General features: G+C 37.9%; 1 protein-coding gene across 1 annotated transcript in view; it reads right to left on the bottom strand.

Moving 5' to 3' along the window:
- Positions 1-2,474: 2,474 nt before the first annotated feature.
- The window catches only part of LOC133321134 (fibronectin type-III domain-containing protein 3A-like), a gene marked incomplete at its 5' end in the record, with an annotated part of 39,712 nt that continues 26,197 nt past the window's right edge, over positions 2,475-15,989 (bottom strand). Inside the window, 4 exon segments of the mRNA XM_061530228.1 lie at positions 2,475-3,449; positions 3,517-5,006; positions 5,009-6,595; positions 6,668-7,025. Coding sequence (XP_061386212.1) covers positions 2,475-3,449; positions 3,517-5,006; positions 5,009-6,595; positions 6,668-7,025 — 4,410 coding nt within the window.

Here is a 15,989-nt window from a genome sequence, read left to right as displayed (position 1 = left end):
AAATCGTGATTGTTTGCAGGTAATCCATAAATTGATGTCATCCATCCAAGGTGAATAGTGAACTGCAAAAATATAAATTAATTTATTATGATTGTCATTAAATGATTGGGATTATAAAAATAAAATAATTAGTTATAAAAAATGATTTAAAAAAAATCATAATCTACAAGGCAAAGGTGATGATTACGAGGAAGATCACAAGTGAAGCCCTTTCTCAGGGTAGTCAGAATTGAGAGAAACTTCTGGCCATGAATCCGTTCAGTTTGATAAACCCTCAAATGATGGAAACATTTCCGGAATTGTCCTAATTAATAATCGGAGGGATAAAGTGCTGGCGGAGCAAATTGCAGGGTGAATGAGGAAAAGAAAGCTGATTGAAAATACTGTCATGGTAAAATTTTTTGGTCGGAAACTGTTATCCATAGACCATTATATTCTGTGGACGCTTAATTTGAGCCGTCCAGTTGTGAACAGCCACATTTGATGCTCATATTTTCATTGTTCATTTGATGAATAATAGGATTCGACGACACGAATGCCGTCCAGAGGTTGTGGATTATCTGAAAGTTAGAGGTCGAACAGTGGGGCGAACTCTCTGTTTCGCTCTGCGGGTCTTCAACTTCCTTTGTCTAATTTCCTCGTGTGACTGGCGTCTACACATTAAGTTCATTATCCTCGCCATTGTTGACGGTATCGAATACTTTCTTTTCGCCACAAAAACGGTCCGGTTGCTCGGTCTGCTCGGGTTCAGACCTCTACTAATATGTGTGAAAATGGCGTGAAATGATTTCATAGTACTATGCATTTTACGGAAGCCATATTAATTTTGCTGTGGATTTGGTACTGTTATCGTCTCACATATGGCATCAATAATACGACTTGACGTCACGAACGCCGTCCGGTATATATAGAAAATCAGAAAGGTAGAGGTCGAACAGTTCCCCCCACATTGTCAAACTCTCTGTTTCGCTCTACCGGTCTTCGATTTCTGCGTCTGATTCTCTCATATGTCTGGCGTCTACACATATCCTTGACATATCGAATACATTCCTTCTGTCACAATAATGGTTTGGTTGAACGATCTGCTCGGCTTCAGTCCTCTACTAAAACGTGTAAAAATGGTGTGATTTGTTCTCGTAGTACTGTGCATTTTACGGAATACCTATTAATTTTGCATTACTCCAAAACTGTGCCTCAAGCACCATTCATCACTGCTGGCATACCAGATAGGCTTTTTGTAGATGACAAATTTCTCGTTAAGCGTTGAAAGCAATCAGAATGGTTCCGCACCTGAAGGTTGGTAACCCATAAAGTTTCTAAAGCGTGAAAAATATTCAGGTTCCGCTACTGAAGGCTGGCAAGAATGCGAGCAGCGCTGAACCGTACAGGCCGATTTCATGTCTGTCGCCAATAGTCACTTGAGACACTACTCTTTACCATCAATGAGAATCGATTTGCAGTACCAACATGGATTCCGTAAAATGCACAGTCCTACGACAGTTTTGCACGAAATTTTCACACATATTAGCTGACCATTCATTTTTTTTATACTGCTCAAGGATATAGATACGGTTGGTCGTGTTTGAAACGTTGGATATAGTGGACATCATTCATATGTGGAAGTCATAGAAGACTCGTAGAATGAAACAGGGAACTTCTACCATTTTGATATTCCACAACAACCAGACTGCATAGATATCGTTTATTATTCGATCATGGCATCGGGTCCCATTATTGGTGAGTTTATTCCATCTGAGGAATATCATCAGGAGGAATATTCGACATTAAATCCAATGTCACACTTCACATTACCATTTTGCTCCTGTTCAATGTAATGGTGGATGAAGAGAACAGATTCCGACCACCAATTGCCCTAAGATGTTGAGTGCAAAGTTCGACAGCCTTTTCATGTCGTCTACGCAATCCTCTGTTATTTGCGATAAGCTTAGAAGTAGGAGTAGGTAGGTCCTCAAGTTGCTGGTTGGCAGCTCTTGGGACATTTTAAGATTTTTAAAATAGAAATACATGTTTATTACATACCTTTTCAAAAATTCTCTATACCACGGGGTATTTTTGCAATTCCAAGATACAAATAGAAAATTGATATAATTTTGTTCAGGACCACTTGCAACAGCATACTATTACCACCACCACATAGAAACGATAATGCCATGAAACCATAGGCTGAGCAATGAAATGAAAGAGCAAAGTATAGAACCCCAACATGCTGATCGATTTTTTTATCTTCGTGATAGTGAATTGTCCAATGGCGACACACAGGGGAGTTTTGGCGCTTAAGACAAATCATATCACTAAGTTTTGTGTCCAGTTATTATTTCACCATGCACTGGTAAAATATTAAGACAGCGGATGACGCACCACTACCCAGCCGTAGACAGGTGGTGGTGTTTGGTGTATAAACAGCAAATTACCAGCTTCTCATTCTTATCCGTCCTCAGTTTTCTCCTTTCTCCTTAGCGCATAAACATTTTAACAAAAGTGGCAAATACGAATGTAAAGAATAAAAATGATAACATAAATATGACGGCCTTTTCTTGATCGGTGAAACGTTTGCGATTCGTATACACCGAGCTAAGGCGATGCACAAAACGTCTGAGGACACTGCCGCCGCCGTGATGTTGATTGTGACGTTGCTGATTATCCAAAATGTGCTGATGATGACTTATGGCAGCTGTGGCTGCCTGCAAGAGAATGGGATTATTGGCAAATAATTGATTGGCGGCACTGGCGGCCAATAATGTGGCCGTATTGGCATTGGATCTCTGAGCCGACGACACTGGACTATTGTGCTGATGATGAGAGCTGCCACTGCTGCTGTTGCCGCTGGCAACTCCGTTGTTGTCATGGAAGGCATGATGATGATGGTGGTGATGATGATGATTGTGATTGGGATCATCACAACCGCTAAAATTGGCTGCCAATTCATTGGCCACACTGCCAATGGGTATGAAGCCCATGGCATTTGTGCCTATAAGTAAGGTATTATTGCCCGATGCTGCTGCGGCATTATTATGTTTACTACTGTTGCTGTTGGCCGAAACGGAACGATGATGTAGACCGCTGGATGTTGTTGCTAAACTATTATCACTGTGTCGGCTGTTGTGATGCGCATGTACGGTCGCGTGATGGTGATGCAAATGTGAATGATGATTATGCGAGTGGCCATGACAGGTGGCTGCACCGCCCTCGGTATTTGCCCCAGCAGCATTGAGACTAGCAATCATCGTTGCAGCGGCATTGGTCAAGAGATTATCATCGATTTCTTCAAGCGGTGGTATTAGCGGTACCACATAACGGAATGGTGATGTAAATGCACCGAATAGATCTTCGCCCGTGCTGGTGACACGTATGGGGCATACACGAAATTGATATAGGCCTGCTGGTTCCAAGTTTTCAATTGTAAATTTGGTCTCACTACCACGGTAGATCTGAGAAGATGAAAAGACAGGGGGGGTTAGTAACCATATTAAGTAAACAAAAAAGGTGTTATCTTACCATTTTAAAATTACCATCTTTGCCGATGGCATACTGCAGCATATATTCCACACGATCGCTAAACGAATTCTTAGAATGTTGCCACTCGAGGGTGAGCGGTACACCCAACATTAGATTACCCAAACCCGTGGGATAGCTAGGTGTTTCGGGTATAAGACCTGAGGGTATGACATTAGCATTTGATGGTGTATTACCTCCCGTTATTGTCGACGTCGTCGACGATGTTGTTGTATTGGTATTCACCGTGGCCACAGTGCCGCCAGTCGCACCACCCAATGCCGGGTTTAGATTTTGAGCAATGCGCGGTGCCTTAATGCTACTCGGAAAACAGGGGGTTGTGGTGAAAACATATTCCTCGGAATATTCACCCACACCGGCACGATCATTTCCCGCACAAATTCGGAATTTATAGCATGTACGTTCCTGCAATTTATTCACCTTACACATACAGTTCGTACCGGTGTAGACAACCTGAAATTCCTTTGCCCTCTGCACGTACATTTCCACATAGAATTTGGTGAAGTCCAGATTTTTACCATCACCCCATTTCAGTTTTATGAAATTATGACCCACCCCGGAACATTCCAATTTCGGTGGTGAGGGTGGCGAAGGCAATGTTGTCAGTTTGGCATATGCAGAGAAGGGACCCGAGCCAATTGCATTAATGGCCTGTACCTTGAATTTATAGGAGGTTTCCGGCTGCAAATTGATAACCGTGTATTCGGTTTTATCGTCAGGCGTAGTTATGGTGGTTACATTCGACGGTGCACTGTTGTATTCAATGGTGTAGTTAATGATGGGTGAACCATTGTTTTCGGGTGTGGACCAGCGAAGAGTGGCTTCATTGGAGGTAAATTCAAAGTCTTTGATTTGTGGTGGTGAGGGGGCAGCTGCGGGTGTTTGACAATTAACCACGGGTGACCATTTGCTCATGCCAGCCACATTACAGGCATTTACACGGAAATAGTACCTGGTAAAGGGTAGTAAGTTCCGCAGGTCGGTACTACATTGCAGACCTTGATAGCATATATGGAATGCCGATGCTGGTGGGGGTTCGGGAATGGATTCTTCTTTTGAAGATGACGCGGAGGACGACGACGACGAGGCATTAGCAGTAGCACTTTCTAGACGATATTCCGATATGGCAGCCCCACCTTTATTGGCCGGCTCCTGCCATGTTACATGCAATTGTGTCGCCGATTTTACAATGACTTTCAGATTTTCCGGGTTATTGGGTGGGGCGGCAGCTGACGAAAATTCAAACCAGGGAGACCAACCACCGGCTCCAATGCGATTAACAGCTCTGGCCTGAACTTCATATTGGCATCCCGGCTGTAGGGCATTTACCACACAATAATCTTCTTTACCCCGATACGCCAATGTGGGTGGCTCTTGATCGCCTGGTCTACGAATTTGTACTTCATATTCTAGAATAGGAGCTCCACCATTATAATCAGGTTTCTCTAATCTCAGTACGGCTGCAAATGGAAGGGTGTAGTGTCAAAATAGGGTGCCGGAGGAGCAGCAGGTACTACAGCTTCAGAGGTTATGTGACCAATCTCTGAATAAGGACTAAATCCTCCGGGACCTTCACAGGAAGCTCTCAGTTGATAGGTGGTGCCGGGCTGTAAACGATCACAGTTTGTTTCACACTCAGCACCGGAATAGATGCGTTCGAATTTCTGGCCACCGGCATTTATTTCGAGATAATAACGCTGCACTTCAGCACCACCATTATCTGTGGGTGGCTCCCATCGTACACGAAAGTGGGTGCCATGAATTTTTCCCTTAGCATATGGTTTACCCGGACGACCAGGTCTTTCGGGTGCTGTCTTATAGGAAACTTCGGGCGACCATGCTGAGGGACCCGATTCATTTTCGGCCTTTAAACGGAAGTTGTACAATGTGGCTCTGCGCAGTTTACAGCATTCGTATGAGCAGTCTGGGCCATTGTAGACATTCAAATAACCATGACCGGATTCACGATCAAGCATTTGCAAAATGTAAATGCATGTGGCACCATCGCTTTGGCGTTTCTCCCACAGCAGACGGAGGGAGGAAGAGCTGAACGATTGTAGGGTGGGAGGTTTGGGGGCAGCCGGAGGATTACCTTGGGTAGTCACCGAACATATGGGAGAATATAGGGAGGGGCCGATTTCATTAACGGCCGCCAAACGGAAATGGTACAATGTGGATGGTTGCAATTTGGTGACAATGTACTGGCGACCCTTGGTTTTCACAGCCTCAACAAAATTAATGGATTTCTCCGCGCCATTGGCATTGGTCAGGGGTCCGGTTCGACCTTCATCATATTCCAGGATATAATGCTGGATTGGCGAACCATTACAGAGGGTATTGTTCCAACGCAAATGTAACGAATTCTTTGAGGACATTACCATCCTTGGGGCTGTGGGACGTTCCGGCTCACAGGCTGGTGTGCTAAATTCCACCGGCTCCGAAGGTGTGCCCTGCAAATGTTCATAGTGTACCTGCACACGTACCACATATTCTTGACCCGGTTTCAAATCGTGCAATACACAATCGAATGAGGAACCATTGTAGAAACTTTTAAATTTACATTCTTTTGTACGTTCACTGAGTAGGACATTGTAGCGCAACTCTTCCAAGTTGATTAGTTGAGAGGCCGATTCATTGATACTCTGCGGTATATCCCAGAGAATTTTCGCGGAACGTGGTGTTATTTCGGTGACTTCAGGTTTTTGAATATCCGATAATTGTTCCAGGATGGTTCCTTGGCAATCCTCTTCCTCTTCTAGTTGGTCGGGTGGTAGGCCATTTATGGCGGATGTGGCCACAAGATCGCCTTCACCTTCTTCGGATGAGGCATTTGAAGAGGAGGCACCTTGGTTGTTGGAATTAAAGCCATGACTGCTGCTAATGGTGTTGTTGTTGTTGGAAGGTTGGGAATTGTAATTACGCTGTTGATGGGATTTACGTGGTTGTTGCTGCTGCTGCTGCGGATTGGCATGTTGTGACCTTAAAGATCCATTGTGACCATTTATTTGTGGCTCCTGGCGTCTGGGTGATGGCGAATGATTGGGTGAAGAAACAACAGAATCTATAAAACGAAAATAAAAAGAGGAATGTAATCAAACTAGGATGAAAGGGGGATGAAGCAGTGGGTACTTACTATATTCTTGTTTCTTCTCCAACTTCCTTAACAATTTTTTATGTTGTCTTTGTGTCCTTTCATCTTTGTGATAAGTATTATTATTGTTGTTGTTCTGATTATTAGGTGGTGATGGCGAATGATTGGCGGAATGTGAAATTGGTGAATGTTGTTGCTGTTGTGTCGGTGTTGTATTCGTCATATTGGTCATTTGTTGCTGCTGCTGTTGTTGTGGATGTGCAGGTTGCGGTGTTGTTGGTTGATGGGGTGGTGGCGCCATATGGCCATGTGGATTGACAGGATAAGGCGCCGCAGCTCCTGTACCTGGTTGAAAACCATTTGGCATGGGGGCATAATAGTGGGTTGTACCATTGGCAATCTGAAAATGAGAGAAGTAGAAGAAAAACAATTAGTGATCGTATAGAAAGGAAAAGTATGTAATAAAACATCCGGAACTTCATTTACTCTTATTAAAATTGGTCCCGGAGTTCCGGGCGGTATGTGTATGTGATGCACAGGACATGGTGGCCGATGGACAACAGCATCAATTCGCTGATGTTGCTGCTGCTGCTCCATCATGAACTTGTCTCGATGACAGCTGACGTGTCTTCTCTCGATATAGTATTACGTTGAAGTATGACAGAAACAAAAAACCCCGACAGTGAACGGAAAACGAAAGCCTAAGAACCCCCAATGCGCCGCGTCGCACTCTCACGTAGTCTTCTTTATTTACTGATTCTGTATTATTATTTTTTATTTCTTATATGTGTGTGGTGGCAGCAGAATTGTTTATCTCGTCGGCATTCTTATCAATATCAGTTTGTTTTTGTGTTGTTTTTTATTCTTGGTATTCACTAATCAATTGTTGTTCAACAAATTGTTGTTTTGAGAGAGACTGACTGGGGCTGACACAGAGAGAGAGAGAGAGAGCGACAGCGAAGCAGAACAGTGCTGTTCATTAGTGTTGTCAAATGGAGTATGACAAAAAAGCGCCAAATCATTACTTGCCAAGAACAAATGTTCTTGCAGTTGGCAGAGGGAGAGAATGAGAGCATAGTACGTGAGAGAGAAACAGTGTAGTTAAGTGTAATCAATGAAAAAGCGCGCCATTTCCTTGAAAACCGTCAATTGTGGTGGTTTTTTGAGACTGTTATAGGATGGATTTATTTAAAATATATTTCCATTACGAGACGGGGATTTATTTAAAATATTTTTAAAGGGTAATAAAGATTGTGGGTTATTTAAAATAGTTTCATATATTTATAAAAAAATATATATTTTCAAAGTTAAATAGTATGCGTGGATTTTATAAACAAATTCTTCATTATTATTTCAATTTGGAATTTTTTGGATGTTTATTTTTTAAAGTTATTTTTATAAAATTGTTTTTAGTTTATTTTTTAATATAGCTCTCATTTTAAATTTCAATCTTCCTCATATTCATGTTTATCCCTTCTAAATGGGCCATCCATTGTATATCCAATCACTCGGTCAGAATTAAATTTCCAATCAATATTGTATTTGGATACAACGGTCGGCTTTGGTTGAATATCGTTTTAATTTGTGGCAACCACAAATTACGTGTATAGGTTCGGGATAGGGTGGTTGTGGTGTGTGTGTGTTTGTGCCCCGTGTATATAAATTGTGTGGTTAGAATTCATTTTCCTCTGTTCTTCCCGCACATAAGGTTTGACTGTATATTATTTGTTTATTTATTACCAGCGAAGTGTCCGCTACTTCGTATACGGAAAAGGGAATACAAAAATATACATATATATTTCATATGGAAATCATGAATATCGTATAATTTGTTGTACTATTGTTCTGAATTCCATCTATATTTCTATGTTCATCTAATATCATGTTTACCATTTAGTACTCTTCCTACACATAAGAACTATATCAGAATTCTAAATATATATTTAGTAAATACTAGAGTTGGGTAGTTCCGGAACGAACTAGTTCATTGGAACTATTCCGAGAAAAGAACGATCGGAATTAGTTCCAGCTATTTAATTAACATAGTTCATTTTTCTGATCTCGTTCTTTTTTCTTTTCCTTTTTTTCTCGTTCTCTTTTCCTGATCTCGTTCCTTTATTCCCATATTCTTCATTCGTTCGTATTTCAGATTGTGTAAATAGTTAAATTTTATTTTTTTGTTTTAAATATTTTTATTTATTTATAAAAAAAGTATTTTTTGCTTATCGTCCTGCAGTTGAATTCTTTAGCTTCATTTCATTTTCTCTTTTTTCTTCATTTTTGCACATTTTTCAATTTTTACATTTATTAACAAATCAACACGGAACTATGTGAGCGAAAAAAAAGAACGATGAAAGAGAGATATTGAAAGGATCTATGTGGAGCAAAAGTACTATATGGAGCAAAGGAGCTATATGGAAAAAACGAAAAAAAACATAAAAACGAATTTCCAAAGTTGTCTCTATACCTCAATCTTCAACAGCAATCTTAATTTCAGATTTTCAGCTCCATCCGTTCTCCCAAAATCCGCATTGTACAAAATTTTGTACTTTTGGCACCACCCTATTTTGGCACCAATCCTATTTTTACCCGAGTTTAATGGGCATGTTCAAAGGTGCCCCACCCATGACATTTTACGGAAATTTAAAATAACTTTTTTTGTAATAAATATATATGAAAGAAATTACATTAGCTTTGTTTGAAATGATTATTGGAATGCAAAAAATTTGTTTGACAAAAGAAAACTTTCACAGAATTCTTCCTGCGCCCTTACAACCAAATGAATAAAAGTTTACAATGACACTGAGAAAACATGGTCACCCATGCGCAATTTTTCGACAACTGAAAAAGCAAGCCAAAGTGGTTTACGCATATAGAGAACAAGATTGTCATATACAAAAATGTGGATGCGGGTCGAAAAAATATTAAACAAAGATTTTATGAGCGCTGTTCAAAGGTGCCCCACGTTCAAAGGTGCCCCCCTCTCCCCTACTAAATATAGTACCATTTTGCACTTTTTATATATATGTGTACTAATTTCATAAACCATTTCACATACATCAACACCACTTCCTAACCTTTATTCCATATAAAATTTCAAGATTCTAGCTATATATGTTCAATATATATATATATATATATATACAGTATCTGAAAGTGTTTTATTCGAGTACCTGCCCATAGGGGAACCTCGCAGTGGCTGAGCCATATGCGCCAACCAGCACCAAAGTGCTGTACCAATCGGAGAGCATGCAAAAGGCATACTCTCCCCCTTGGTGAGGGGCGAAACCACAACCCCCGCGAATTATACAATTAGTACTAAATCTTGTGTACATCTTTATAACATTCCATCAGTGAACCACATTCCAAATTTCAGAATTCTAGCTATTCACGTTCGCCTAATACAAAGGGTACCATATTTGGTACATTTTAGTACTTTTCATACTCTTCTAGTTCGAATTTCCACAAAAACCCAGCCTTATCTCACGCCTACACACCAACAACAACCCACTCTTAAAATTTCAAGCTTCTAACTTTTGCCGTATCGTCTGGGCGATGATCTGTCAGTCACTCAGTCACTTACTTAACACCAAGCTCTTTTATATATTAAGATTTCTTTATTGGGAAATATATATATATTCATAAATAAGAGGATATTCCCCATACAGAATTTAAAGTATTTTACTAGGAAACTTAAATAATGATTTAAATAAATTTTGAATCAGCTGTTCCATGGAACAGCTGATATTCATCATCTTTAAATATTCTCTCCGAAATTAAAATTCTGTTGTTCCAATTTGTTATTAACTCATCTGTTAAACATCAGCTGTTTCATGTGACAGCTGATTTAAAGTTTCCAAATCACTTTTTATACCCTTCACCACACTGTGGTACAGGGTATTATGTCTTTGTGCATATGTTTGTAACAGGCAAAAGGAAACGAGATAGACACATGGTTCCTTTTGAGAATATGCATAGAATCACTTTCTAAGTCGATTTATGCATGTCCGTCCGCCCGTCCGTCTGTCCATGTATTTTTGTGAGCAAAGTACAGGTCGCATTTATGATCCGAATTGGATGAAATTTGGCACAGCTCATTTGTTTGGCCCAAGGACGAACCCTATTGAAATTGGGAAAAATCGGTTCAGATTTAGATGTAGCTCCCATATATATATATATATATATATATATTTAACCGATTTAATGTAAACGGTCCCTATATATCTTTCGATTTGTACGAAATTTGGTACAGCCTAATCATTTAGGTCTAGAATGATGTCTGCCAAGTTTCGTGAAAATCGGTCCAGATTTAGATATAGCTCCCATATATAGTTTCGTCCGATTTCATGTAAATGATGCCCCAAAGTCCCTATATATCTTTCGATTTGCACGAAATTTGGCATAACGTATTGAATTGAGCCTAGAGTGATGTCTGCTAAGTTTCGAGAATATCGGTCCAGATTTAGATATAGCTCCCATATATAGTTTCGCCCGATTTCATGTAAATGGTGCACCAAAGTCCCTATATATCCTTCCATTTGCACTAAATTTGGCACAACGTACTGAATTGAGCCTAGAGTGATGTCTGCCAAGTTTCGAGAAAATCGGTTCTGATTTAGATATAGCTCCCATATATAGTTTTGTCCAATTTCATGTAAATGGTGCACAACAGTACCTATATATCCTTCGATATGCACGAAATCTGGGATAACGTTCTTAATTGAGCCTAGAATGATGTCTGCCAAGTTTCGAGAAAGTCGGTCCAGATTTAGATATAGCTCCCATATATAGTTTCGTCCGATTTCATGTAAATGGTGTCCCAAATCCCTAAATATCCTTCGATTTGCAGGAAATTTGGCATAACGTACTGAATTGAGCCTAGAGTGATGTCTACCAAGTTTTGAGAAAATCGGTCCAGATTTAGATATAGCTCCCATATATAGTTTCGCCCGATTTCATGTAAATGGTGCACCAAAGTCCCTATATATCCATCGATTTGCAGGAAATTTGGCATAACGTACTGAATTGAGCCTAGAGTGATGTCTACCAAGATTTGAGAAAATCGGTCCAGATTTAGATATAGCTCCCATATATAGTTTCGTCCGATTTCATGTAAATGATGCCCCAAAGTCCCTATATATCTTTCGATTTGCACGAAATTTGGCATAACGTATTGAATTGAGCCTAGAGTGATGTCTGCCAAGTTTCGAGAATATCGGTCGAGATTTAGATATAGCTCCCATATATAGTTTCGCCCGATTTCATGTAAATGGTGCACCAAAGTCCCTATATATCCTTCGATTTGCACGAAATTTGGCATAACGTACTTAATTGAGCCTAGAATGATGTCTGCCAAGTTTCGAGAAAGTCGGTCCAGATTTAGATATAGCTCCCATATATAGTTTCGTCCGATTTCATGTAAATGGTGCACCAAAGTCCCTATATATCTTTCGATTTGCACGAAATTTGGGATAACGTATTGAATTGAGCCTAGAGTGATGTCTGCCAAGTTTCGAGAATATCGGTCCAGATTTAGATATAGCTCCCATATATAGTTTCGCCCGATTTCATGTAAATGGTGTCTCAAATCCCTAAATATCCTTCGATTTGCACGAAATTTGGGATAACGTACTTAATTGAGCCTAGAATGATGTCTGCCAAGTTTCATATAGTTGCGTTTTTTAGAAGTACAGACACAGGCCAACGGATGACCTATTTATATTTGTTTGAAGTCGATTTACATACTTTATGGATAGATCTAGGTAGATTCACATTTAGATAAATATCACATATTTTATTTCATCCAATTTCATGCTAATGGTCCTGTTTAATATACCCATAGTGGTGAAGGGTATCATATAGTCGGCCCCGTCCGACTTTACTACTTTCCTTACTGGTTTTTAATTTTCCGTTAAATTGTTTAAATTTGATATGAAGTTAGTTCCTCATATGAATTTTGAGAATTTCCCTGATATTAAAATTTAAAATATTTTTTAACTAAATTTTCGAATCAGCTGTCCATAGGAACAGCTGATATTTAGCGACTCGTTTAAGAACAACTAGAAAAAGCTGATTTTAATCTTGATAAAAATTAAATCAGTTATTTTCTTTTTTTATTTTTTTGTCGTTTTTTCTAACAAAGCAGACAAACCTAATGTCATCTCTAAACATTGGACCCATCTACATAAATTCTATTTATCCATTGTGGATAAATTAATACACACACATACACCCTCACATACAAATAACACAATTGTTTGTAATTATTTGAATTTATATATTCATATGTTTATTCATTTATGGTTGTTGTTCTTGTTGTTATTATTATTGTTATTGCTGCTATTTGTGATTTTGTGGATTTCTTGACCTACTGATAGCTATTGTGTTATTCATGTTGTTGTTGTTGTTGCTTCTGTTATTTGTTTGTTTACTAAATCTGTTATTATCATTTAAATGAATTAATTTCATTTGTGATAAGCTGTGCTACGCAAAAATTTCATTTTTAATTAAAGTTCACGACACAACTTAAAACTAAAAATACACAAAAATTTAACTCACACACAAACACACACTAACAATGGTATTAGCAAAAAAAAAAAAACATTATACAATTTTACTTTAATGTTTAAAACATGATAATAAAAATGTAATTATTATAATAATAAAAATTGGATTTAATAATGGATGTTATTAAAATTAATTACATTTTGTTTTTATAATTAAATAATGAATATTAAACAGTATGGAGCAACAGGTTACGATAACACAACCGCCGATATCGAGAACAAATATTATAAAAAAATATAGTTAAATATTTGAAATAAAAATAAAATAAATATTTGAACAAATCCACACCTCTTATAGTGCTTGAAAAAAATATTTTTAAAAAATCCACATTTTTAAATTAAATTAAATGTCAACAACCATCCATAAACTACTGCCTCATTTTTTTTCCTTAAACCTCCCAATTTAATTTTTCTTCTCATCATTTAGTTGTCTACTTCGAAACCAAAATATTATTATTTCCCATTCACCAAAAATATATAAAAACCTGAATACTTAATTTCTGTCAGTAATGCAAAATACAACAAAAAAAATTGACTTTCAAGTTTCCATTAAAAAAACCAGTAAGGAAAGTAGTAAAGTCGGACGGGGCCGACTATATGATACCCTTCACCACTATGGGTATATTAAACAAGACTATTAAAAATTGATGAAATAAAATATGTGATATTTATCTAAATATGAATCTACCTAGATCTATCCATAAAGTATGTAAATCGACTTCAAACAAATATAAATAGGTCATCCGTTGGGCTATGTCTGTACTTCTAGAAAACGCAACTACGTAATTCTATGTTCAATTTTTTAAGTTATGCAAACTTTGATGTCAATCTGACTAACATGAGGAGTTTGATGCCCAATTTACTTGAAATCGGGCGAAAATATGTATGGAAGCTCTATTCAAATATTAAGCGATTTCAAACAAACTTATCACAGGTTAGGTTATACTAATTTCAGAACGTTCTGTTCCTATCAGCCTATTGGATCCTTGCTGCGTCAATTACTTATAATCAATCTATAATAAAAGGGAGCTATATCTAAATCTGGACCGATTTTCAGTACGTTATGCCAAATTTCGTGCAAACCGAAAGATATATAGAGACTTTGGTGAATCATTTACATGAAATCGGACGAAACTATATATGGGAGCTATATAGAAATCTGGACCGATTTGCTCGAAACTTGGCAGACATATTTCTAGGCTCAATTCAGTACGTTATGCCAAATTTTGTGCAAATCGAAAGATATATAGGGACTTTGGTGCACCATTTACATGAAATCGGACGAAACTATATATGGGAGCTATATCTAAATCTGGACCGATTTTCTCGAAACTTGGCAGACATCATTCTAGGCTCAAATTGAGTACGTTATGCCAAATTTCGTGCAAATCGAATGATATATAGGGACTTTGGGGCACCATTTACATGAAATCGGACGGAACTATATATGGGAGCTATATCTAAATCTGGACCGATTTTCTCGAAACTTGGCAGACATCATTCTAGGCTCAAATTAAGTACGTTATACCTAATTTAGTGCAAATCGAAGGGTATATAGGGACTTTGGGGCGCCATTTACATGAAATCGGACGAAACTATATATGGGAGCTATATCTAAATTTGGACCGATTTTCTCGAAACTTGGGAAACATCATTCTAGGCTCAATTCAGTACGTTATACCTAATTTAGTGCAAATCGAAGGATATATAGGGACTTTGGTGCACCATTTACATGAAATCGGACGAAACTATATTTGGGAGCTATATCTAAATCTGGACCGATTTTCATGAAACTTGGCAGACATCATTCTAGGCCTAAATGATTAGGCTGTACCAAATTTCGTGCAAATCGAAAGATATAGAGGGACCGTTTACATTAAATCGGTTAAATATATATATGGGAGCTATATCTATATCAGAACCGATTTTTTCCAATTTCAATAGGGTTCGTCCTTGGGCCGAATAAGTGACTTGTGCCAAATTTCATCCAAATCGGATCATAAATGCGACCTGTACTTTGTTTACAATTTAACATCAACAGACGGACGGACGGACGGACATGCATAAATCGACTCAGAAAGTGATTCTATGCATATTCTCAAAAGGAACCATGGGTCTATCTCGATTCCTTTTGGCTGTTACAAACATATGCACAAAGACATAATACCCTGTACCACAGAGTGGTGAAGGGTATAAAAATTGGATTTAATAATGGATGTTATTAAAATTAATTACATTTTGTTTTTATAATTAAATAATGAATATTAAAAAGGGCGGAGCAACAGGTAAGATAACACAACCGCCGATATCGAGAACAAATATTATAAAAAAATATAGTTAAATATTTGAAATAAAAATAAAATAAATATTTTAACAAATCCACACCTCTTATAGTGCTTGAAAAAATATTTTTATAAAATCCACATTTTTAAATTAAATTAAATGCAAACAACCATCCATAAATTACTGCCTCAAAATTTTTTCCTTAAACCTCTCAATTTAATTTTTCTTCACATCATTTAGTTGTCTACTTCGAAACCAAAATATTATTATTTCCCATTCACCAAAAATATATAAAAACCTGAATACTTAATTTCTGTCAGTAATGCAAAATACAACAAAAAAAAAAAAAAAAAAAAAAAAAAAAAATTGACTTTAAAGTTTCCATTAAAAAAAAAAAAAAAAACAACCTCTTGAATCCTCTGGGGGGCAACAACTCTACTCGGTCTATAATGACAACATTTATCCATCAAGTGTTATTTATGTGAAGTGCAACATTGTTGCAAAGTTGTTAGCAT

Source organism: Musca vetustissima, unplaced genomic scaffold (genome assembly GCF_032173495.1).
Source record: "Musca vetustissima isolate MV318-11 ecotype Yass unplaced genomic scaffold, APGP_CSIRO_Mvet_v1 utg19474, whole genome shotgun sequence".
In the NCBI taxonomy this organism is placed as follows: domain Eukaryota; kingdom Metazoa; phylum Arthropoda; class Insecta; order Diptera; family Muscidae; genus Musca; species Musca vetustissima.
Note: the sequence above shows the minus strand (reverse complement) of the source record. Positions and strands in the feature narration are given on the sequence as shown.